Source organism: Megalobrama amblycephala, linkage group LG6 (assembly GCF_018812025.1).
Source record: "Megalobrama amblycephala isolate DHTTF-2021 linkage group LG6, ASM1881202v1, whole genome shotgun sequence".
In the NCBI taxonomy this organism is placed as follows: Eukaryota; Metazoa; Chordata; class Actinopteri; order Cypriniformes; family Xenocyprididae; genus Megalobrama; species Megalobrama amblycephala.
In genome coordinates this window covers 19866127-19891849 of record NC_063049.1, presented here as the reverse complement: position 1 = coordinate 19891849, position 25723 = coordinate 19866127, and the positions used below count along the sequence as shown (strand labels likewise).

The window sequence follows — 25723 nt, the reverse complement described above, 5'->3', positions numbered from 1 at the left end:
TCATTAATATAATCCACAAATGACATATTTCCCATCGTTTTATTTTTTATTGCAAAGTTACCAGTTACAATGTCTCTTACCATATTGAAAGACACATTTGTACACATTTGTACATGTGTGCACCCACTCGTCTTGCCCCTTACATCTGCCTCTCCTACTGTATGCAATTTAGAATTGATTCAGAAACTGCGTTGCTTAGTTACGAGGCTTTATTGCTCTTCTAAAATTGGGGGGTGGGAAGGGAACTCTCTTTCTCTCCCTGGCATGTTTCATGCATCCACATGCTCTGTAGAAGCTAGTACTGTTCTCTTTCTAACTCTTTCTGTTTAGTGCTGCAGTCAGTCCTTAAATAGGCATGCAATGCATCTAGAGAACTCTGACACAGGATTCCCAATACTCAAACGGCACTCTGTTTTGAAGCTTGTTTTTTCCAGTCTTCATTAAAATAAAATGAGTTAAAAATTGCTGTTTGATCTTTCTTCAGTTAGCATCTATAATGTAATTTTCTTCATAAAGAAGTCATGAGTCTTCAGTTCCATCATATCAGCATGTGATTATAGCAGTGGTTTTATAGATTTCTACAGTTCCTCATTAGGAAATATCCTCTGTGTGTAAACTTCACCACCTGGCATTTTTGATTTCCAGGTATCTGTGTCTGTTGAACATATAAATCTTTTTATAGCAGCTCTTGCACACATTAACCTGATAAAAGATGGATGATAGTGGATGTAACACATACCGAAGCGTCTCTCTCAGCACCTCAGCCTTCCTTTACCTGCTCCTGAGTGCTGCCTCAGCTCCTTCCTGAGAAAGAACGCGCTCACGAGAGATAGATAGATAGAGAGAGAGAGAGAGAGAGAGAGAGAGGACTAATGAGGGAGAGAGAGAGGGGGTGTGTGAGAGGAAAAAGATGCTGAATCCTGGTTGGCTGGAGAGTAGAGGCTGACTCAGTGTATCTGGAAAAGCAGCATGTGACAGATGCAATTCTCATCCCAGTCCTCGCCATCAGACCAGGGGCTTGTTCGCCATTGGCCCCGTTCATTGGACCGGCAACGCGCGGTGCGCTATAACACCATGCTTTCCTTTGCCAGACCTAGCGGAGCTCTCTCACTAGTGCGTATCACTTGCGCATCGAGCAGGAGACTCAACCCAGACACACTTCAGCCCAGCGCAGAGAGCCGAGACTGAGGAAGAGGAAAGAACGAGTGAGCAGCTCTGCCTTACTCTCATTGCCGCTGTACGGAAGAGGAGAGAGCGGGATAACGCATTTGCTGGAGGCTACTATAAGAAGCAGAGGCACATCAGATAAAGCCCCCAAAGTGACTGGAACAGACCGAGCTGAAATGACTGATGTTTGAAGATCCGAGAGGATGAGGGAACACACTCGCTCCGTTCCTGACTGAGGGAAAGTGAGCTTGTGCCTTTCATCTGAAACAGAGAAACAAAAGAAAAGGCTTGTTGGCTGGACTTGTTTCTCTCTCTCTTTGGCTGGACTCTGTGCATGGAAGCTTCGGGTCCCCCATGGCGTGTTACTACATTGTCATCAGCTCCACTCACCTCAGCAATGGACACTTTCGAAACATCAAGGGAGTTTTCCGAGGTCCCCTCAGCAAGAATGGCAACAAAAACTTGGTAACTACCACGTCTTCCCGTACGAATGTGTGTTTGATCATGTGCTTAGGAAGCGTTTGCATCTGTTTTGAAGCCAGGAATCTTGCCTCTGGAAACTTTTCTGTACTGTGGTAACACATGTTATACATTTGACTATAAATAATAAGCATAGCAAGAATACTGTGATTACTATAGTAAAACAATCTGTATAAGTACACTATAAAAAGTGGTAACCTGCAAGTGTTACCTTAATGAGCTATTGTTGGTATGAATGAATGAATTTAGGTTGATTCAGTGATGTTAAATAATGTTTTGACTTTAATAAAACCAGTTCATTTAGACGTTACCATTTTTTCAGTGTAAATGGATCAAACTGTAATTATAATGATAGATAATAAGCGTTCCACAAGCAATCATACTGTAACAGGAGCACTAAAATGAAACTGCTCAAGGAATGATCCTTCTAGAAAAGTGTTGCGAAATGAGTACATTTTCGGTACTTCCTGTTTACGAGGAAAGTTGCGGATGGAGAAAGCAAATGCTGCTCTAGCCTGTGACCATAACTAAATTCCTAACAGATGGACAGGGATCAAATTAATCTGTACTCACAGTTATGGCCTGGGATTTAGTCTAACCGTACATTTCTGGCCTTGCCCTCAAAATAATCCTCCTGTTTGTGCTCCCACAAAACTGCCTCCATTTCCTCACAAACTCTCTGATATAAACCCGCCATATCTAGGGCAGCACAAAAGGGAATTTTAAAACAAAATCAATGTTAGTAAAATATTATTTTTCATAATTACTTTAAGAGCAGTCTGAAGATTGTTTTTCAATTCGTTGGCGAGTTAAGCAGGATTATAAATACAAAGTAATACGATGCATGATGCAGCCGTACAGTGTAATTTAATTAAAGCGCTCTGCTGCTGAAAGGAAGCATCTTTCAAAGCTTTTAAATGTGGAAGTGAAATTTCATACTCTCTTTCACTGCTTTCTTCTCAAGCCTTCCCGTGTCATCTCTGTCAGTTGGGGGGAACAGAGATTTCTTGACAGCAGCCTCCTCCTTTCAAAAGAATCAAAAATGATTGGAGATGAAATATTGAAGCTCTTGGCTCGGGATCAAGCGCCAATCCTGCTCATCTGCCTCCCGCCTCCAGCTGAAAGGCTAATGCTGAGGGAACATTTGGGTGGCGTAACTGTGAATGCAGCAACAGATTGTTTCTTAAGCACGAACGAAAATTAGAATGAGGTTTCGGTGGCCATTGTCGGCTCGATCTCAATGCAATTATCAGATCTGACACATCTCCCACTCTGTTGCGAGGAGAACCTGGTGTCAGTGAATGTAAAATTACGGCGGAGCATTGTGTGCATCACTGCCGCTGCTCTGTAACACTGTAAATTTTGTTCATTACTCCCTCTGCTGCATAGAGCAGCTGTAAATCTCATATACTTGTGCACACACACTCTCAGATGTATGGGTATGAAAGGCAGACTAAGAAAGCTGTGCTTATCCCAGCGCTGGTGCAGTGCCATCTGGCTCTCTTTCCTGGTGCAGTGATATTTTAGTCCAGAAGAAAAGCTTTGTGCTGTAGAACATTTGTTCAGCGTGGCTCAGACGCAGAGGAAAGGAGAGGAGGAAGGATAATAACGAGATAACTGCGAGAGTGCGAGTGCTCCTATTGTCACTCTTGTGGTTCTGTGGACTTTTGCGCTAGGAAATACAGAGCCACTCAGTGAAATCCATCTCCGTAATTAGAAGTATTGCTCTCCCGGCTTTCTCAGCGCATCGCTTGGTTCAAGCAAAAGAGTTAACCTGTTAATAATGTTGAGATAAAAAAGAAAACAAAACAAGTTGTGCGTATCTCTGTTGAATGACCCAACAAGGAACTTGACCCTAACCATGTTCTACTATAGACAGCTGTGAAAAAGACATTAGAAAATTGCATGAAACACTGATTAACACCATTTTGAAACTTAAAACAATTACAAAATTCAAATTATTTTTATTAGAATTATATGTTATGTTTATTAAGAATTAACTTAATATTGTATATTGTACAATATCTTTGCTTTGTTTTGCTTTGCTTTGCTTTGCTTTTTTTTTTTTTTTTTAAATCCAGATGCAATAAGGCAGTAAAAACTTCATCCTGCTGTATTAAACTGAACGAGTACCTGTTTGGAGCTGTGCCATGTCAGCGGACTCTTATAAAGTCAGACACTGAATGAGCTCAAGCGCCTGAGTGGAATTTTGCCCCTTGCTTTAGCTCCCATGAATATGCATATCAATGGGGTTATTTCAACGCTCGTATTGATTTCCTCACAATCGCTGCTAAGTCAGCCCATCTCCCCGCTGAGCTGTGATGTGAGCATCCATTTCCACTCAGTGATGCCCCTTTTAGACACCACTGTGCTCTGGGAAAGGATCCTTATGTTGAATATCTATACAGTATGTATGGTCACAGTGCCTCTATTGGCAGATGCATGGCAGAGTGAACAGGTGTTATAATCAGCTCTTGTGTTGATTGCGCAGGGGATTGTGTAGATTGGATGTTGCTAACGTATGCATAGAATTAAATTGCCGTTGTTGCTCTCATATTCCTTTTCGTCTCATGTATTGTGCTCTTTGTAGTGTACCATGATCCTGTAGCTTGCTATCTTCATGCCACCATCCAAAGCACAAAAGTCTGTGAAGCCCTAATCACCACTGCCTGCGTCCGTGAGCTGAGGCAGCAGCAGACTGGCTTAATCGCAGAGAGAGCGAGAGAAAGAGACTAAAATAAAGGGAGGAGAGGGAATGAAAAAGGGCAAAATGTTATTATGTTCCTCTTACCCTTTGTCTTTCCCTGCTGGGAAAGCTGGCCCGACAATTTGCATTGTGGGAGCACAATGTGTATGTGTGTGCGGACGCACTCCGAGTTCCTTCCTAATTGAGAATTACAGCAGAAATCCAGCTCTAGCCGTGACCAGGCCCCGTGCACGGGCTCTGCTGTGGGGTAATTAATGTAGTGGTGCGGGCGATTAGCCTCTGCAACCTTTTGCCGCGTTTTACCGCTCGGCCCCATCCAGGTGTGAGGGAGAAACGAGCGTTTAGATATCACACCATGCAGCATGCATTATTTACAGACGGGGAGAACCCAAGGCTTGTCATCACTGCCGAATGCAGACAGATGTAGTTAACTTTACACACGCCCGAGACAAATGTGTGGCACGCTCGTGCTCGGCTGATTAAAATTCACTCCATTCATGGCCTTCTGTTACTCATAAACGCCAGGTTCATTTAAATACCCTGAACGTGGCGTTTTGCCTTCTAGTGCTGCATCAATTTCATTTCACAGTGCTGTTAACTTTATAACAATGGAATCATTCTCTCTGAACCCCGCAGACACGGTGTTTGTTTCTTTGTGTGTGTGTGTGTTTTGGAGGTATTCACTGTGACAAATCAAATCTCTTGCCCTGGTTGTGTTGTTCTCCTCCTCTCTGCACAAAAGAAGCATGGTGCAGATTCCAGGGGCCCTTATAAAAGTGCTAATCCCATGTTTTCTACTGACGGTGAACCCATTTTCACACTGATTCACAGAAAATACCCCATTGAATAAACTGTGTACTTAGAAGGCACAAAGGCACAGCGGGGTTTCACTGTAGGCTTGCTGCTGAGGTATAATAGCACAATTACACAGTAGCATGGCAGCTTTACCCTTTCTCCTTCCTGTGTTTCGCTCACCTGATGTTCGGAGATGAAACGTTTATGGCGATTCAATGCCGTCAACCCATTGTTGTCATCTTACCCTCATAAATATTTAAGTCGCTGGCCACAAGGAACTATAATTTACCTGCTGTTTCAATGCAGAATAAGCATCTAACTCGGTAAGACCGATTTCCTGCTCCAAAGCGCTTGCCTCTATATAATCGCTTGAACTTTGCCAGGTATTTTTTTACGCGTCGGAAGGGTTTTGCACTCGTAAGCAGTGGAGTAAAAATACCCTGCCATCCCTGAGCTCTGGCCTTGTACAACTGAAGGGCAGCATATAGTGAGGCTTCCTTACAGCGTTCCTGCCTCCTGAGGGACACTTTCTGCCATATCATTGCCTGTGACACATCCACTCTGACCCTGAAAGCATACCACTATAAAAGGAATTGTTCATCCAGAAATAAAAATTTTGTCATTATTTACCCGTATGTTGATCCAAACCTGCATGCTATAATTTTTTTTCCCAGTGGATTGCAAACAAAGAATTTTTGAGGAATATTTATGTTGTTGTTTTCCATTCAAAGACATTTAATAGTGACCACGAGCTTCAGAAAGTAAAAGAAAAAATGTGACTTTAATTTGTAACTTTTTTTGTATGCATTTGGCAGATGATTTCATACATTTGCTTACATTATACTTATACTGTCGTTCAAAAGTTTGGGTTACAAAAGTGTAATAATGATTTCTGTTTCAAAAAATGCTGTTTTTTTTTCTATTAATTAAAGAATCCTGATAAAATATATCATGGTTTCCATAACAATATATTAAGCACCACAACTGATCACAACAGTGATAATAATAATAATAAAAGATGTTTCTTGAGCACCAAGTAAGCATATTAGAATGATTTCTGAAGGATCATTTGACATTGATATAACAGCTTCTGAAAATTCAGGCTTCTCATCACAGGAATAAATAAATTTTAAAATTCGTTCAAATAGAAAACCGTTATTTTAAATTGTAATAATATTTCACAATATTACAGTTTTTTTATTGCATTTTCAATGAACTAAATGCGGCATTGGTGAGAATAAGAGATGTATATATAACAAAAATCAATCAATCAATCAATCAATCAATCAATAAATCAATAATCATACCAACCCCAAACTTGACATTTTATCCTTTTTTTCCCCTTTTATTTTGAGTTGCAAAAAAGATCATAAAAGTACACCAAAACTTTTAGTTTGTTTTTATTCACCTTTTTATTCATCATTGTAGCATCTCTGGTTCCATGACATGATAGTTGGTAATGAGATCCAATGCATTTACTGTTAATTATGGAGAAAAAAAAAAATCAAAAGTATAACATCAGAGAACTTCGAATAGGTTTTGGGAAAAAAAAAAAAAAAAACCTTCAAAATTCCCCTTTTTGTTTAACAGAAAAATAACATATAAGGGTCCCACTTTATATTAAGTGGCCTTAACTACTATGTACTTACATTTAAATTAATCATTTGATACAATGCACTTATTGTGTACATACATGTTTTTACATTGTACTTATATTTTTTAAAACACCTGCATGTAATTAGATCTGTAATTAATTTCTGTAATTACATTTATAATTACACTGTTGACCCATCCCTTAACCCTTACCCCTACCCTTAAACCTACCCATACCATCAAAGCTTTCCCTAACCTTATCCATATCCCACCTCAATAGCAGCACAAGTGTTTTGCAATTCAATATGAACCCAATAAGTACATTGTACTTATTTTTTGATGTAAATACATAGTAGTTAAAGCCACTTAATATAAAGTGGGACCCATATAAGTTTTGAGTGACATGAGGGTGAGTAAAAAAAGAATTTTTTTTTTTTGTGTGAACTATCCCTTTATCACTCCTTATGCTTTTGTATTCATGCTAAATGATACAGATGCAGTGTGAAATTTGCAGTGCAATAAATGTGGTAGATATGGAAAGGTACAGGTGCAGCACTTGGAAAGAGAGCCCTGTGGTTGTGCCAGTAATTGAACGAGTCCCCATCGTTGCTCCTAGCCACTCACCGCAATATGAGTGCTGAGAGCCTTTTAATGTTCCCCATTCCTTTGAGTGATATTATAATGCAGAGCATCCCAGCTGCCTCGTCTCACTTGATTTGATGCTTGATAGAAGTGAAGCGCTTCTTTTCCTCCTTTTCAAAAAAAAAAATGTGCTGCAGAAGACCGCGTGAACACTGAGTAACACAGCGGCAGACCTTCAGCTCATTGAGCCTTACCGCTGCCCACCTCCCACTTTACCGGAGCCGATCTCAGGGAGACGATCGCCATTGGTCCGTGTTTGAGAATGAATACAGATATGGATTCGAGGAAAGAGGCGGACTGTGAGGAGTCCTCCAGGTGACCACAGTATTTCTGATGAGCTCTGAGTTAAGTGTGTAGGTGTTTACTGAACCTCCTACCTCTCTCTGTCTCTCGTTTTATCTGTCTAGTATTCAGATACTTCAGCAAGCAATGATATTATTAAAATGCTGAATACTAGTAGGCCCTTTGTCTTTGACTCAAGTCAATTAACGTCTGCTCTGCTCTTATCCTGCTCTTTCATTCTCTCTCTTTCTCTCACCTCCTCTCACTCTGCCTTGTTAGACTCTCTTTTTTCACTTTCTTTCTAAATCCAACCTGATCTCATTACTATTCATTAATATTCGTGCGGTTCTGGCACACATACATTTTCATACATTTGGAGAGACACCAAAACGTATGTTATTCATGTAATGACAGAATCTGTTTTTAGCTTGATTTTACTGTATTTATAATACATTAAATATTTACATGTAAATGGATGAGTAAAATACTAAAATCACATTTAAAACACTTAATTTTACACTTATTTTCACACATTATACTTAATTCAATGTGATTTCTGATCTGTGTGAAGTCTGAAGCACTGTGCCAGTGGATGATAGAATGCTAGACTGTAACATGAATGCTGTTTCACATGTATTTCATACTTGTTGAGCTTTGATAATAATTAAATTCTCATCAGAATTCACTTTATAAATACATTTGCCTATTTAAGTTCATCATACAGAGTTTCTTTGGTGCTCAAGAAACATTTCTTATTATCATCAGTGTTGAAAACATTTGTGTTGTGCTGCTTACTATTTTGTGGAAACCATAATACATTTTTTCAGGATTTTTTGATTAAATAGAAAGTTTAAAAGACAGCATTTATTTAAAACAGAAATCTTTACGCTCATGTTTGATCAGTTTAATGCATCCTTGCTGAATAAAATTATTTTCCTCAAAACAAACTTGGTTACACTTGGTTAGGGTTAGGGTTGACATATAGTTGCAAAGTCAGTCAGTAGAATATCTGTTGGAGGACCATCAAAATAAAGTGTTAGCAGATATTAAGCAGGCAGTCTACTAATTGTCACAGTTATGGCTTGTCAGTTTTGTTATTCACAGACTTTTACCCCCGGTTTCACAGACAAGTCTTAAGCTAGTCCCAGACTAAAACGCATGTTTGAGCTGTTTTAACTGAAAGCAACTTGCACTGACATATCTTAAAATATATCAGTGTGATTGTTTTGTTTCAAGATGCACACCAGTAATGCAGTGGCGGCTGGTGCAAAAAATATTTGGGGGGGGCGCAAAAAAAAAAAAAAAAATTTTTTAGAAATGCAGGAATGAATAGGCTAATTGTTAAATATCCATTTAACAAGTGATATAATAATGTATCTAAAACATGGAAAATTCAGTATTTAAAGCATGCCATAGGGCTGATATCTAAAAAAAAAAAAAAAAAACTTAAAAAAAAAAATGTTATTTAAGATCCTGCCCAATATTGTCCAAGAAACAATGTTCATATTGAAGGCTATAAAAACAAACATGAATGTAACTGTGTAGTATCTGCTATAAATTATGTGCAAAAAAGGGGTCAAATCACATTAGGCCTAGGCTACATTCTAAAATTGTACCTTTACAATCTAAAAACAAAATGTTTTTGAAGCAGAAATTAAATACACTAAACTAAAAATGAAAATAAATAAAAACAAAAGAACAGACTAATAATTATTATTATTTTGATTACCCTAGAATAGTCACTTTACACAGTTACTGCTATCGTACAAATACACGTAGTTGTAGGTTCTAAATTCTACATATGACATAATTATGTTCGCCAACAAAAACAATTTTTCAACAAATATTTTGAGCAAAATGTATTTTACTTATTGAACTCCGTCTGTTCGGCGCGCGGCGGCGCTCGTTCACGGAAGTTTGTGCTTGCTGAAGGCTCGTCCACGCCTGACTGCAAAATGGAAATATTTTCTCGACTTTCTAACTTTTACAGATGGAGAATATGTCTGTGAAATGTAAATTATGCACTGAGGAAATTATTAAATGTCACTTCAGCTTAAATAAATGTATTAATAGAGGTATGTTTGTTTCCACCAATCGCTGCACAAGATAAGGTTACGTATGATGACGAAAGCACGTTAGTGCGAGCCCTCCCGGAACCCATAGAGATTGCATTGCAGTGCCTGCAGTTCGAAAAAAAAGTTCTTTGAATGGAAGTCTATGGGAGCAGTCGGGGCAAATCTTCGCCAGACTGAAATGCCCAAAAAGAGGCGGTACTCCACAGAGCGTGACTCGACGCTGATTGGACTATATCCAGAGGCAGAATAAACAGCCTAGCAGTGACAGCTAGCGTAACTCTGTGGTTGAATGTGATTGAAAAATCCGTCCCTTTCTCACTTTGGTGGTGCGTCGCCCCATTGCCCTAATGAAGAAACCGCCCCTGCAGTAATGTTTTTTTCTAGTGTATATTTATAAAAGCTACTTAAATATCCTAATTGAACTAAAGCCTAATCCTGTCTTAGGCTAGTCTCTGTCTGTGAAACTGGACCTTAGTATGTTTTCATTAGTTTCCTGTTTCCTTTGTTCAGTTTTCCCACTTCTCATTTGTTTACATTGGTTTCAACTGTTTAATTAATTAGTCTCGTTTCTCTTCCTACTTAGGGTTAGTTCACCCAAAAATGAAAATTATCCCATGATTTATTCACCCTCAAGCCATCCTAGGTGTATATGACTATCTTCTTTCAGATGAACACAATAGGTGATATATTTAAAAATATCCTTGCTCCTCCGAGCTTTATAAAGGTTTTGAATGGGGGGCCACATTTTGAAGCAAAAGAAAAAATGCATCCATTCATAATAAAAGTAATCCATATGGCTCCAGTGGGTTAATAAAGGCCTTCTGAAGTGAAGCGATGGGTTTTTGTAAGAAAAATATCCATATTTAAAACTTTATTATAATATAATTTGTGGTGGAAGAGCAACCTCTGATTGCATGACGCAATGACGAATGCGGAAGCGCAGAGGATAGAGCAAAACAAAACACCGGTCTAAAACAAGAAATTTTAAAGAGAAATGTCGGAGGATTTTAATATAAGAGAAAAGGAGCTTGAGTTTGTTGCCCAGCCATATTTGTTTGAATCTTGAGAGGCAGTTCAAGGTAAGCTTGAGCTACTCCTACATCCTGCGTCATACATCGCGTCAGGGGTTACTTATTTGGTGCAAGTCGACTTGTGCAGTATGCGTACAGTTGTTTGCCGAAAGCTAGTTATTTGAATTTATAGTTTTGAATATGGATATTTTTCTTACAAAGTCATCACTTCGCTTCAGAAGGCCTTTATTAACCCCTGGAGCCGTATGGATTACTTTGATTATGGATGGATGCATTTTTTTTTTTGCTTCAAAATGTGGTCCCCAATTCACAACCATTATAAATGAAATTTTTAAACATATCTCCGATTGTGTTCGTCTGAAAGAAGATAGTCATATGCACCTACACTGTAAAAAATGACCGTGATTTTAACAGTAAAAGACTGTAAAAATGCTGCGGTGAAAAACTGTCAATTGGTTTACAGAAAGTTTCCGTACTATATACGGTGAATAACTGTAATAGATCTAATGGTACATTTAATGTAATTTTACGGTAAAATACCGTTAAATTCACAGTTTTTGGAAGTGAAAAATAACAATTCATTGTAAAATTTACAGTGAAAAACCGTAAATTGACATTTCCACAATTCCCTGCGTGACACTTCACATTTGATATATTTTCGTTGAAATAACTTCTTCGTTTTTCTCATTTTTTCTAATCAGTTATGTACATTAGGGTTTTATGTTACATCTAATGTTGTTAAATTAATGTTTATTGCATTTTTAAAATTTCATGCATGTTACCATGATGGTGTTTAGTGTGTGTGTGAATGACACTGTGTGCACCTTCTATATATTAGTATTGTCCTCCTGAGCTTGTGGAAAAGCTGCTTGTGATGAACTTTGATTCATCATGTGACTCTTATCACCACTGTGTTATTGGTGGTTGTCAGTGTATTATAAAGATACAAAACAGATATTAGTACTTCATTAGGTTGGTAAATTAACATTATATCAGTTAATGAAATACGTTATTTTACCGTAAATGTAACAGATTTTTTTTACGTTGCTACTGTATTTTTTTAAGATAATGTTCTGGCAACCACAGCTGCCGGTTTTTTACCATAAATTTTACTGGGATTTTTTTTACAGTGATGGCTTGAGGGTGAGTAAATCATGGGATAATTTTCTTTTTAGGTGAACTATCCCATTAAGTTGTGCCCTCTCTTTCATTCTCTGTTCGGTCACGTTTATGTTTGGTGTGTTTCTCTTCCCTGTATTGGATTATTGCCTGTTTGGATTAAAACTTCATACTGGAATTTTATCCTTTCGGAATCTTCGTCTGTCTGTCTGCTACGCAAAACCACTGACTATAGTCGTTATCCAGTGCGGGCCATCTGAAATGAACATTAAATCTGAGCAGGTCCGGTGCATGCTGCTGAATCATAAATGTCCCAGAGATGCCAGACTGAGGGTAGTTATACTTTACTGTAAAATGTAGCAGTGGCACATTTATAGCACATTTTATTGTCAGCAAGTAGCATGGTGTGCTTTTGTAGTATATTTGAGTGAATAAAACTTTTACCTTAAACTTGGGTTCATTTTTTTTTTAGTATGGTACAGTTTCTGATAAAGTGTAGTATGCATCATGGAAGCAAAGGGGTGCTATATTAGGAGTCTAACTAAATTAGCATCCTAATAAATAAAAAATACTGAAGCTGAATACAGAATAAAACTGAAAGTATAATAACACTGATCTTCGTGCCTGGAAAGTATGCCGGTATTTCTAAGAGTGGCTTTCCTGTCTCACAATGTTCTATTTTCTTCTTCTACTCCAGAGAGAGAGAGAGAGCGGCTTAAAGTCTCTATTTGTGGTTGTTAATTATTCAAGTGTCGTCACCTTCGTCTCTGGGCAAAATGGAGTCAGACTGGAGAGGCAGCGCCTCTGCTGTCTCCTGCCAGCCGCCTCTTAATCTGCAATCATTTAGATCTGGGAGGCGGAGTCAGGGTCAGACACTAGCACTTGAGCTTGATAGTAGACTGATTTATGTTTAAGTGTACAAAATAACTGTAGGAAATAGATCCATCAGAACTACCTAATCACCATAAACATCCACTACAAAATGCTGATTATATTTTTCTGGCTACAATTTCAAAACACTCTCCTCTTTGATACATTTATTTAGCTGTTGAATATTGAACTGCAGCTTGTGTTAGTGTGTGTGCGCGTGTGTGTGAACCTGGTTGTGTACTTGTGTCTGTGCCTTGTTTTCTTATTTCTCCTGTGTGTATTTGTGCACGTCAATGTGTTTGTGTTCCACGCGCATTTAAACCCTTTCACCAGGGTTTGCTGGGAGACTGAGCTCTGCTCGTGAGCAGTTTCTAATGATCAGAACAAGAACTAATTGATGGAGGTCTACTGTGTGTTTAAAGATCATGAGATGTCAGAAAGAAAAAAACTCACGCTACTTGACATTTCAGCCTTGGCCTGTCTGATTTGGGCATTGTTATTTGTAACTAGAACACAGATAGTGTTAGTGTTCAAAGAGGTATTGAAATCACTGATGAAATGATTATATAATTTTTTTCAGAATTCATTTCTCCAGTATTGAGTGTCACATGATCCTTCATTCTAATATGCTGATTTGCTGCTCAAGGAACATTTATTTATTTTATTTTATTAACAGTTGTGCTACTTAAAGGGCTAGTTCACCCAAAAATGAAAATAATGTCATTTATTATTTACCCTCATGTCGTTCTACACCCTTAAGACCTTTATTCATCTTTGGAACACAAATTAAGATATTTTTGATAAAATCCGATGGCTCAGTGAGGTCTCCATTGCCAGCAATGTCACTGAACCTTCAAGACCCAGAAAGGTACTAAAGACATATTTAAAACAGTTTATGTAACTACAGTGGTTTTACTTTAATATTATAAAGCGACGAGAATACTTTTTGTGCGCGAAAAAAACAAAATAACGACTTTTCAACGATATCTAGTGATGGACTATTTCAAAACACTGCTTCGAAGCTTTATGAATCTTTTGTTTCGAATCAGTGGTTCGGAGCACCAAAGTCACGTGATTTCAGTAAACAAGGCTTCGTTTATGCGATCCAAACCACTGATTCGAAACAAAAGATTCGTAAAGCTTTGAAGCTTCATGAAGCAGTGTTTTGAAATCGCCCATCACTAGATATTGTTGAAAAGTCCTTATTTTTTTTTTTTTTTTGGTGCACAAAAAGTATTCTTGTCGCTTTATAATATTAAGGTAGATCCACTGTAGTCACATGAGCTGTTTTAAATATGTCTTTAGCACCTTTCTGGATCTTGAGAGGTTCAGTGACATTGCTGGCAATGGAGGCCTCACTGAGCCATCAGATTTTATCAAAAATATCTTAATTTGTGTTCTGAAGATGAACAAAGGTCTTACGGATGTAGAATGACATGAGGGTTTTCATTTTTGGGTGAACTAACCCTTTAATATTTTTATGGAAACTGTGATTTCAGAAAGTTCAAAAGAACCACATCTATTTTAAACAGAAATCTAATGTAAAAATGTACATTTTGATCAGTTTAATGCATCCTTTCTGAATAAATTATTAATAAAACAAATAAAAATATTTAACTGACCCCAAACTTTTGAACGAATGTGTTCCTAATTAACTTATAATATTCAACAATATTTGAAATCTGCTGGTTAGATCATTTCCGATTGCTTCCCCATAATTACGTCTTCTCATTCTGTGAGGGCTTTAATCTGGACTTCAGAAAGGAGAAAACCACCAAACCACCAGCCTTTCATGTGGTAGCCATGGCGATTATTGACATTTAATGCCCTGTTTCAAAGCTTTAATAAACACCTAAGCAGATAACAAAGCGATCCATGTTGATGTTCGGTTCAGAAAACCGGTTGACTTACGACTCTGGGATTCCAACGTCGTCGGTGCCTGTCATGCGTTTAAAGCCTGTGGTGTTTCACTTCATATATTGCACGTGCACACGATCACAGCAATTTCACGCCTTCTGCCCCTGAGCTCTGGTGTGAGACTGCTTGTCTTGCGGTGTGCTTGGTGAGATGAAAGTTTTACAAACAAATATACAAACACAGCCAAATAAGAGAGTGCTGTGACAAGCTTTCAGCCATAAACTCCATAGCATTTGAAATCTGGTTGAAAAGTACAGCTGTTATTGCATATAGGCCCCTTTTTATTACACAGGTTGAGAGACAGTGTGAAATGTAAGTTTTAATATGTGCATATTTCACACCGCAGAGGCACACGTTGCATCAGACAGGTCTTTCTGATTTTGGACACAGAAATACTGCAGGATCTCTCTCAGCCTCTGACCAAAGGATGGTGTATGTGTGTGTGTCTGTGTATACACACACTATCCCATAATCCCCCACTCCCTCCTGATGGCATTCTAGAACAGTCCCCAAAGCAACCTTTGAATGACCCCTGTAATCTCTCCTTTTTAATGACATCCCCAAACTTTCTTCTCAAGCATTTTTATTGTAGACAATGCTGTCAGCACCGGTCCAATAATCAATATCACACATACAAGCGGGGCTTTAAATCTGAAGATAGATCTGAGAGCCAAAAAAGTAAGATTGAATAGCTGTATTTGTGAGTGAGATGCTCACTGTGCCAGAAGATACTGATGACAACAACAAACCCTCGTATGTTTCAGCTCTGACCATTAATTCAGCATCTTGTTGACATGCATTATTCGCCCAATGCAAATAGTGCATCTGACTGACAAACATTTGACACATTAGAGCGAGAGGCTTCTTTTTTTGCGTAACACCCTCAATTAGTTCTTTCTTTAGCTTTACACAAAAGGTTCTGAAGATCACATAGAGCTTCAAATGCTCTAAACCTGCCGGTGATTTGTAAGGCTAGTTCCTCTGTACCTTCATTAGAATTCTCCCATAGAAAAAGCATTGATTTTTTTGGTCTGGCAGCCTAGCAGATCCTCAGAATTTATCTTCCTCTGGCCTCTCATTTAATCTCTGCTTGAAACAACAGCAGCGGTAATGGCAGTGGAAGGATCCCGGGGAATGTGCATGGTCAGCGTGAAGAGAGATAGAGTTGGTGCTGGCTGTGTAAATTAAAGCAGCGGAGCTCAAAGAGACAGTTTTATGGAGCAGGTCCCTGTGTGTGAGAAAGTATCTGTGTTTGTGTGTTTCGATTTCTGCGTGCGGGGTTTCTGTGTGTGTGGTGCTGCGGTTGAGAGCGTAAATGTCATTTCAAACACTTATCCTCTTTATTAGAATGTTTCCACCTGTGTGAAAACATTATCTCCTTTATAACTTCCCTTTTCCGCGATGAATGGCGAATTTGACCCCGTTTCTATACCTACAGCCTCCTTCACCTTAATACATATTCAGTACTGATTTAAAATGCATTTTTAGGTCCTGCAACTCTCAATATCCAGCTCATGAATTGACTGCTTCACTGCAGTGCTGGGTTCGCAAGAGCAGACCACCTTGAGATTGCTTTAATGGGATACCTCATCATTTACTCACCCTTGTTTTGTTGCAAACTCAAATGACTTTATTCTGTGGAACACATTTATATATATATATATATATATATATATATATATATATATATATAAACCCTAATAAGAAAATTCAGAAAATGCCAACTTGCTAATTGTGTGTGCGCAATATTTTGAAGATTCTTTGAGCTGTTTTTTTTTTTTTTTTTTTTTTTTTTATATTATGAAAGTCAAAGGGGTCCAAAACTTTCAAGCTCAAAAAAGGACAGGAAGGTAATGTAAAATTAAGTCTTCTGAGGCAGTACAATCGTATACTGCTAGAACAAAATGTGCAAAAATTATACCTCTGGGGGTACCTTGTCACTGGAGAAGAACCATTTAAGGGACAAATTGTACCTTATCTGTCCTTAAACTGTATATTAGTGTCTTAGATTAGTAATGTGAATCCTTAAGGTACACTGTAAACCCAGATAAGTTGAGCTAACTCAAAAAATTTGAGGTAATCTGTTACATCAATTTTTTGAGTTATGACGTTCCCAATTTTAAGTAAGCAGAACTACCAAGTTTTGAGTTTGTAGTACTCGTGTGTTAATTTCTCCTAACTTGAAGTACTGAGTTAGCGAACTCATACATTTTAATAGCAATTAACATAAAAGATTTAGTTAATTAACTTTTTATTTTGAGTTCTTGCAAATTACGTGAGTTATTTATTTCACTGTAAAACCTAATAAGAAAATTCAGAAAATGCCAACTTGCTAATTGTCTAATATGTTAATAATAGCATAGTATAGACCTTTCTGAATGAGTACAGCAACTTAAAACATGAAACTTACCTGCTCTCAAACAAAGCAGCATGCACCACTTGTCACAATGATGGAAACTCTCCAAAACCCACATTAACAGAAACTCTTCTAAATTAGCATAATAAAACACTGATCACTACTTAATCTCCCTTACCATTACTTTTTTTTCACAAAAAAACATTACATAACACTTAATTTTAGCATTTACTCTCCCTTTCGAGTGCCAGGGGCAAATATGGGAAATAGAAATCCCAGCCCACTTTCAGTTAAACTAAAGTTAATCTAAATTAAAAGATATGAGTTCATACAACTCAAAACAATGAAACAGTTCAGTTTACTTGAAATATGTCAGTGCTGTGAACACAAAAGAAAAAGAAAGTTCTAAATACTCATAACAGTTAATCTAACTGAACTAATTTGTTCAATTTAAGTGTGTCCTGCTCAAACCAATTAAGTATTTTGAGCATTAGGGTTTACTTTACAGTTTACTTCAAACTTTACACTATATACTACCTTTTAAGGGTAGATAAGGTACAAAAGTATCCCTTTAAGGGTACTAACCCAGTGACATGCTGTTGTACCACTAAAGTAGCATTTTTTTCTTATGTGGTATGGTTCAGTTCAGTACAGTTCAGTACGATTTGGGACGGTAAATCCTGATCCGGCTTGCGTTTCCACTGCCAACAGTACCCTTACGTCAATGTCATTCTCGCGTGAAGAAGAAAGTGACAGTAAACAACATTGGATGAAATACAGCAGCTTTGTTTGACCAAAGGCTGAATGCTGCATGAAAAAACAGCCGAAACAAAATAAGATGATACAATGATGATGGTATTGTGTTGTCATTCCCCTTGTAGCATGCGCAAGTGACGATTCTCTGTCAACCAATGAGTGAGTGTAGCTCCACCCTTTTGGTACTGATACTGTTGGTACTATTGTGCTAGGTACTCCAATGGAAGGGTCCCAAAAAAGTGCTACGGTACGGTTTGGTATTTTGGTACCATTCACAACTTCTGACAATGGAAACAGAAATAATTGCATAACCATACTGTACTGTACTGAACCATACCACTCGGTGGAAACAAGCCATTAGAGTGTATGATAGATTGAATTGAGGTCTCTCAAATTAAAGGTGCCCTAGAATTAAAAATTGAATTTACCTTGGCATAGTTAAATAACAAGAGTTCAGTACATGGAAATGACATACAGTGAGTCTCAAACACCATTGTTTCCTCCTTCTTATATCCTCCTTATATAAATCTCATTTGTTTAAAAGACCTCCAAAGAACAGGCAAATCTCAACATAACACCAACTGTTACGTAACAGTTGGGATCATTAATATGTACGCCCCCAATATTTGCATATGCCAGCTCATGTTCAAGGCATTACACAAGGGCAGCCAGTATTAACGTCTGGATCTGTGCACAGCTGAATCATCAGACTAGGTAAGCAAGCAGGGAAAATAGCGAAAAATGACAGATGGAGCAATAATAACTGCCATGATCCATGATTACATGATATTTTTAGTGATGTTTGTAAATTGTCTTTCTAAATGTTTCGTTAGCATGTTGCTAATGTACTGTTAAATGTGGTTAAAGTTACCATCGTTTCTTACTGTATTCACGGAGACAAGACTCGTTATTTTCATTTTTTTAAACACTTGCAGTCTGTATAATTCATAAACACAACTTCATTCTTTATAAATCTCTCCAACACTGTGTAATGTTAGCTTTAGCCACGGAGCACTATCAAACTCATTCAGAATCAAATGTAAACATCCAAATAAATACCATACTTACGCGATTAGACATGCTGCATGACGAACACTTTGTAAAGATTCTTTTTTAGGGTTATATTAGCTGTGAGGATTTAAAGGGGCCGCAGCCTGAATCGGCGCATATTTAATGATGCCCCAAAATAGGCAGTTAAAAAAATGAATAAAAAAAAATCTATGGGGTATTTTGAGCTGAAACTTCACAGACACATTCAGGGGACACCTTAGACTTATATTACATATTTTAAAAAGACGTTCTACGGAACCTTTAAATAAAAACATTGATCAAAGCATAAATACAAAGACTATATTAAATATAACATTAATCATTGTTTTGATTTGTTTTGAGAGGCTTACATTTGAAACTGTTCATGACACAAAAGATATACCAGTCAAATATACCAGTCAAGTCATATGGATAAAGTTCACTATGTCCTTTTTGGAGCTTGAAATGATCAGACCCCACTAACTTTCATTGTATGTACAAAAACAGTTGTTCAAAATATTTCCTTTTGTTATTTCACAGAAGACATGTTTGGAACAACATGAGGGTAAGAAGCAGAATTTAAATTTTTAGGTGAACTATCCTTTTAATACATATTCAAAACTGATTTAAAATGCATTCTTGGTTTTTGCAACACTCCGTATCCAGCTCATAAATTGAGTGCTTTACCGCAGTGCTGGGTTTGAAAGTGCAGACCACCTTGAGATGTTTTGGGTTACATTTAATACATTGTTTTAGTTTCCTTGCTGCAGTGTTTATCTGTGTAGTGGCTCTGCTCAAAAGCTCCGGTGCGATTGTAGAGTGGTGGACTAAAATTACATGAAGGGGAGGGGGTAGGCTAGGACCCAGGGGAGGGGTCGAGTTCGGCTCAGGGCCTGGGCAGGTGCCAGGAGTTGGCTTATGTTCTCGCAGTATCAGCAGAGAGCTCAGACTCGCAGAAGGTAAAAGCATCTCTGCGACCCCAAAGACTTTCTTCCCAGTTATCCCACACCCGCTTCATTAAAAGAAGACTGCTGGGATGCAGGAGAATGTACGTTCCCAGCAGTATGATGGCTGTCATTGTCTACATAATGAGTAGCTTTGCAGGGCATCTTTGTGTGTTTTATAAAGTCTTTGCTGGAGGCTGTATCTTTGTTGGACTACCCACGCAGCTAGCCTCCCTCTCCACCCACTCCCCTCCTCTCATCTGTCAGAGTAGTGCCCACATATCAGGCCACTTTCTTGTTTAATGAAATTCATTAGCCAGAGCATCTTAAAAGCTGGAAGACTAATTAAGCTTCTTTTTGAAATGCATGACAGAGGGAACATGTATTGGGATTCTACAACGCTGCCAGAGGCATGATTCCCTGCACTATATTAGTCAACAACAGACCCTAGTGAGACGAAAGGGTCGTTTTTGCAAACAAAAGGAAACAAAACATTGTTTTATCTATATTATTAAGCAAACAATTATTGACTTGGAAGCTTTGAAGGGATTTTCACCTCTTCATTGCGGTCCAGAGGCATTGTGTCGGCCATTGTGCTTGCACAATGCTTTTGTAAATATTGGCGCGTTCGCCTGAATACTGTGCTCCCGTGGTCTTGCTTTAAATGGCACAATGACTACAGCTGTCACCGCAAAGCGGGGTGATGTTCGCCCTCACATTGCTTGCTCACTATCCAGCCTCGATTGTTTGCCTCAAAATAACCTGAGCACAAGTTGCTGCAGTTTAATGGAGACGTGCAATCTTTCAGTATCTTGCTGTGCGGTGTGTACAAGCTCTTCGATTGCCCAAATTTATCTCAGGTTCAGGGGCACTTAAGGGCCCTATTTGTGAGGTTCAGATAGCATCTCCTCGCCGCCGTAGAGGTGTATCTGCAGTGTGCATTTATAAGCCTGATATCTCCGTGTTTAATAATTAATGTGTGGTCAGTGTTTCTCTAGCACTTACAGCCGTCCCCTGTAAAAGCAGATTTGATTTGCCATTCTGGACTGCCCCAATCAGAGGCTCGGGGAGCCGATCACGCACCGACTCTGACATATGCGATGTGGAGCTAATGTTAGAACTGTTCTGGCGCCTGTCCAGGTAGCGCTTGGTTATTGTATTGGGCTGAGTGCGCTCGTCACTAATGCAATTCATCTTTGAAGAGCAGTAGTAATAAACAGAGGCATTGAGGCTGTGAACTGACTTAAAACCTACGCACATAAAAATAGAGCTGGGGTAATAAAGGGACCAGTTGAACAGGTTGTGGTATTATGACGCTGCATGCTTCTGAATTGAAATGTGAAGTGAAATTTTGGTTTGAATGAGGAAAAATCCTTACAGTGATGCACTTACTCTGCTACTGTTACATGTTGCGCACTGTTTAATAGTATAGCCACAAATAATGTAAACAATATACCTGTTAACACATTTCCCAGTCCTTTACTAACCTTTTCTGTGTGAAGTTATATTTAAATTTTCAACTTGTTGCCATGACAACATAACATCTAAAACCCTATAACGACCGTTTTAATGATTTAACAGAAGAATTAATTTAAGTGCTTCATTAAATTATAAGCTTCTGCGTTTAAATCCATTCACTTCCATTTTAAGTGCCTGGTGCCTTTTTAAATGAAACAAACAAACAAACAAACAAACACACACACACAAGGCATAAGTTGTTTTATTTTAAATTAATTTTCTGCTCATCAACCTTATGCGACAAATGTTGTTGAGCTGAGCTCAACTTGTTTTGAACCTCCTGAAATATTCCTTTAAGGCCACTTGTTTACATATTTGTCCCCGCTTTTTTTTATAATTTTCCATCTGTGTCTATATCTGTGATTACATATAGGCAATGTGTCATTTCAAGATTTATATTTAGTGAGAAATTAAATGCAAGCTGTCATTCAGCAGATGCTTGTATAATGTACTTTATAACAGCGACACTCCTCCTGGAGCAACCTGAGGTTAGGTACATACACACACACACACACACACACACACACACACACACACACACACATTATTTTTATATCATGTTGGGGACTTAATAGAAACCTGTCTACATTTTTAGATTTTCATTAAGACAATATTTAGTATGTTTATTGAGCCGTTATACTCATGGGGACCATTGGCTGCCCCATAATGTTAGTGATTTCAGGTGTTACTATTCTTGTGGGGAAATTTGGTCCCCACAGTGTAGACAAAACCTGATCTACTGTAGAAGAATCTAAATTAACATTAAAATTCATGTTCATTGACAAAACGAGTATAGTTACAATTAATATGCATCTAATCATCAATCCGTGTATCCCTTGGATTGTACATTTATAGGGAGTGGAAGGTAGCTACATTATAGGGTTAAGGTGTTGAATACAGGATCACGTATCATATAATTGACTTTTCTGCCCTTTACCTGTGGTAAATCATCTGTTTGCAAATGGCTTCTCTGTCAATCTTTCTTCTGTTTTTTCATGATATGATCACACCCTGTGTATATCAGCAGTTCGGAGGCAATTCTCTCACGCTGCTGATCTCAGACAGATATCCACTGGAGCTGTGGCCTCCAACTTAATGTCTTTCTCCTCTCAGATGTCATAGGCTAATCAAAATCCTCATTTCCATAGGATCGAGCCTATCGGATCTGTTTCCGAGGCCAGGGGTGCAGCACATGAACCTGAGTCAGCCTCCGCTGTGCACTGCTAATTAATGCAGAACGTGTTTGTACCTGACAGTGTGATCTATTATTGATCAAAGAGCTTATTACTGTTGATTTTGGGTCTTGTGACATTTGCAACTGCAGTTATTTTTCTCTGCAGAAATTGGTGGCATTTGTGCTCTCATTTAAGAGGGAAAGACACTTGGCTGATGACTGATTAAAAGGGCTACTCAATAACAACCGCCTGATTCTCTAAAGGTAGAGTCATGAATTTTAAGTGGAGAACAGTGCAAAACCATTATAACAATGGATTTTACTGTGGCTAGCAGGACGTAATTGCTGATGAGCTCCACCTGCGCACTGCACCGGTCTCGAGTTTCTCACGGAGGAGCTCTGGGAGCATAAAAGGAGGAGTGATGACAATGAAGGACGAGAGAGGACAAGGCCTGGACTTCACGTTATGTCTTGTTTTACTTTCATTTTGGTGTTAGTTTATTTTATGATTAATAAAGTGTGTTTGAACATTTGCCGGTTCCCACCTCCTTCCCTTATCTACTAACCTCATTACATTCAGTGCTTGAAGTGGTAAAATAAAAGTGCTGGTACTCCCGATACTCAGTTCAAAATGTGTTCCTGAATAAGGGAGGGCGTGGCGGGCTTCCGTACATGCAACATTTCGGAAGTGCCGGTACGCAAGAAAAACTGCCGGTACTACAAAGGTAAAAATAGAGAAGTACTGCGTACCGGCCCATTTCAAGCACTGATTACATTGGTGCCGAAGCCCGGGATAGGGCCCTCGCCGCTGTGGGGAATCCGCGGTGCCATCGAGCATGGCTGAGCTGAGTCGGACAAGAATACTTTTTGTGCACAAAAACAAAACAAAAGTAGTGACTTTATTCAACAAATTAATCTCTCCCCGTCATTCTCATAACCTATTAACATTGCAGTGCTTCCAGGTTGTACGTCCAAACACCGGCTCAGTATTATTGGCCGGCTCCTGCGTCATCATCACATGCAAGCGTCATGCTGCTCACAGCTAATACTGAACCCGCATTCGGACGTAAACGCTGAAGGTCTGCAACCTAAATAACGTAGCAGAATGACAGGGGAGAGACAAATTTGTTGAATAAAGTCCTTATTTTTATTGTATATTGTATTGTATTATTTGTATTTTTAACCACTGTAGTCGCGTTGACTATAATTAATTTGTGTTCCAAAGATGAATGAAGGTCTTACGGGTGTGGAATGACATGAGGGTGAGTAATTAACAGTGTTGGGGAAAGTTACTTTTTAAAAAGTAATGCATTACAATATTGCGTTACTCCATAAAAAAGTAACTAATTGCATTACTTAGTTACTTTTTATGAAAAATAATGTGTTACGTTACTTTTGCGTTACTATTTCTCACCTGGGCTGGGCTTGCTTGCATTTTGGCAAATGTTAAGGCCCTTTTACACCAAAAGTGAAATGAATAAGCCTCAGGCTGAAGGAAATGCATATTTACGCCTGTACAATAAAGGGCGCAGCTCAAACAAACCTTTCGGATCTGCTGCCTTTTTGAATTAAAGAAAAATAGGATACAGGAGAAGGAAGTTCAACACTCTTATTTCTAAATCTAATCTAAAGTAATTAGTATGGTTGAATTAGATCATTGAAGTTCAGCAGCAAAGACATTGGTTAATAAATTGAGATTAAATGCATAAAGTATATTTGTGTAATTTATTATAGTTAATTATTACAGGTTTGCATAAAATTCTGAGATTGCATTTCACTGTTTTTATTCATTTTGAGGAATGTTTTTTGTGCAAGTGAGATGAGTAAATGCATGTTCACATTTAGTCTAGAACTACAATAACCATCATGTTCACACAGCGCACACAACACCTCTGCACTTTATTTCTTTCAACATGGGGACAGGAGAGCTGCGTTACTTATTTGAAAAAGTAATCTGATTGAGTAACTCAAGTTACTTGTAATGAGTTACCCCCAACACTGGTAATCAATGACAGAAATTTCATTTTTGGGTGAACTAACCCTTTAAAGATGCAATGAATCAGAAGTAGTGACAGATTTTTTCTCCCATATAGTGGTGTATATCGATAATGAAAATAATTTGGGGAAGGGCTTGGTTCTTCTGTGTATATTGGTTGTTGATTGAATGGAGACAGATCAAACAATCTCACAGGAAAATATAACTATTTTACAATGTGGTACTATTGTATGAATTCCTATGATGTAAATGGTATGACATACAACAACAACAAAAGAATATTTAAACATGAGGGTCCATCCTTAAACAGCTCTTTTTTCCCCCCAGAATTAGCCACCAGTTCACCAAAATGTAAAATACATATTGATTACCATGAGATCTGAATGCAAGCTTGAAGTCAATTGTAAGAAAGGGGCAGATTTAAGTGAATTAAGTGATTGGAGAAGTCCAGCAGTCATTATTCACTGAAAGTCTTGACATCTACATGAGCTCACCTTGTAGTTCATTAGAGAAGAAAAGGTAGTTCATGTAGTTCATGGAGAAAAAAAAAAAAAAATGTTCTTTTGAGTCAGATCTTTTTAATGCATTGACTAATCCAATTCACAGAACTGGTCTGAATGATTTGTTAACTCAATGATTAACTCACTGACTCGATGATGCTATCATCCGGTCATAGCAGTGAACAACCACTGAAGTGGAAGATTGTCTCAAAAAGATTACTTTAATTTCTGCTTCCACACATCATGTGAGTAATATGTACATCATTTATGCTACATTTATGGTGATTTTCTGTGTGTGTGTTTTAACAATTCTCATTCATTGCTACTGTACAGTCCCCATTCATTGTTACTGCATGGAAAAGAACAACCAGTATGTTATTCAGAATTTCTTCTTTTGCATTCCACGGTGGGAAAAAAATATGGCTGAGTAAATAATGACAATTATCTTTTTTTTCTTGAACTAATTCTTTAACTATTCAAATGACCAATTTAATATTTGTATACAAGCATGTCCTATCACACTCTTTTTGAGGTTATTTTCAGGCAGACACCCACAGGGAGACAGAAATGCCCTGTCTTGGCGGGCGTCTTGTTTGCTGTCAACCCCTCGATCAGACATGTAGTGAAATAAAATTGCAGAGTGCAATATCTGCAGCTGTTGTTCAGCTAGTGTCAGCTGAAGGTCTGATATGGAAGAGAAATGGGTTTTCCAAGATCCAGCGTGGAGTCTGCAACCTATCAATTCACTCCTTTCATTTCACATCCACTGTCC

The 25723-nt window shown here is 38.2% G+C and overlaps 1 protein-coding gene across 1 annotated transcript in view; it reads left to right on the top strand.

Annotated features, from left to right (window-relative positions):
* The first annotated feature begins 885 nt into the window (after positions 1–885).
* The window catches only part of znf804a (zinc finger protein 804A), a 70529-nt gene continuing 45691 nt past the window's right edge, over positions 886–25723 (top strand). Inside the window, exon 1 of the mRNA XM_048193256.1 lies at positions 886–1632. Coding sequence (XP_048049213.1) covers positions 1522–1632 — 111 coding nt within the window. The 5' untranslated portion in view covers positions 886–1521. The remainder of the gene's footprint in view (positions 1633–25723) is intronic.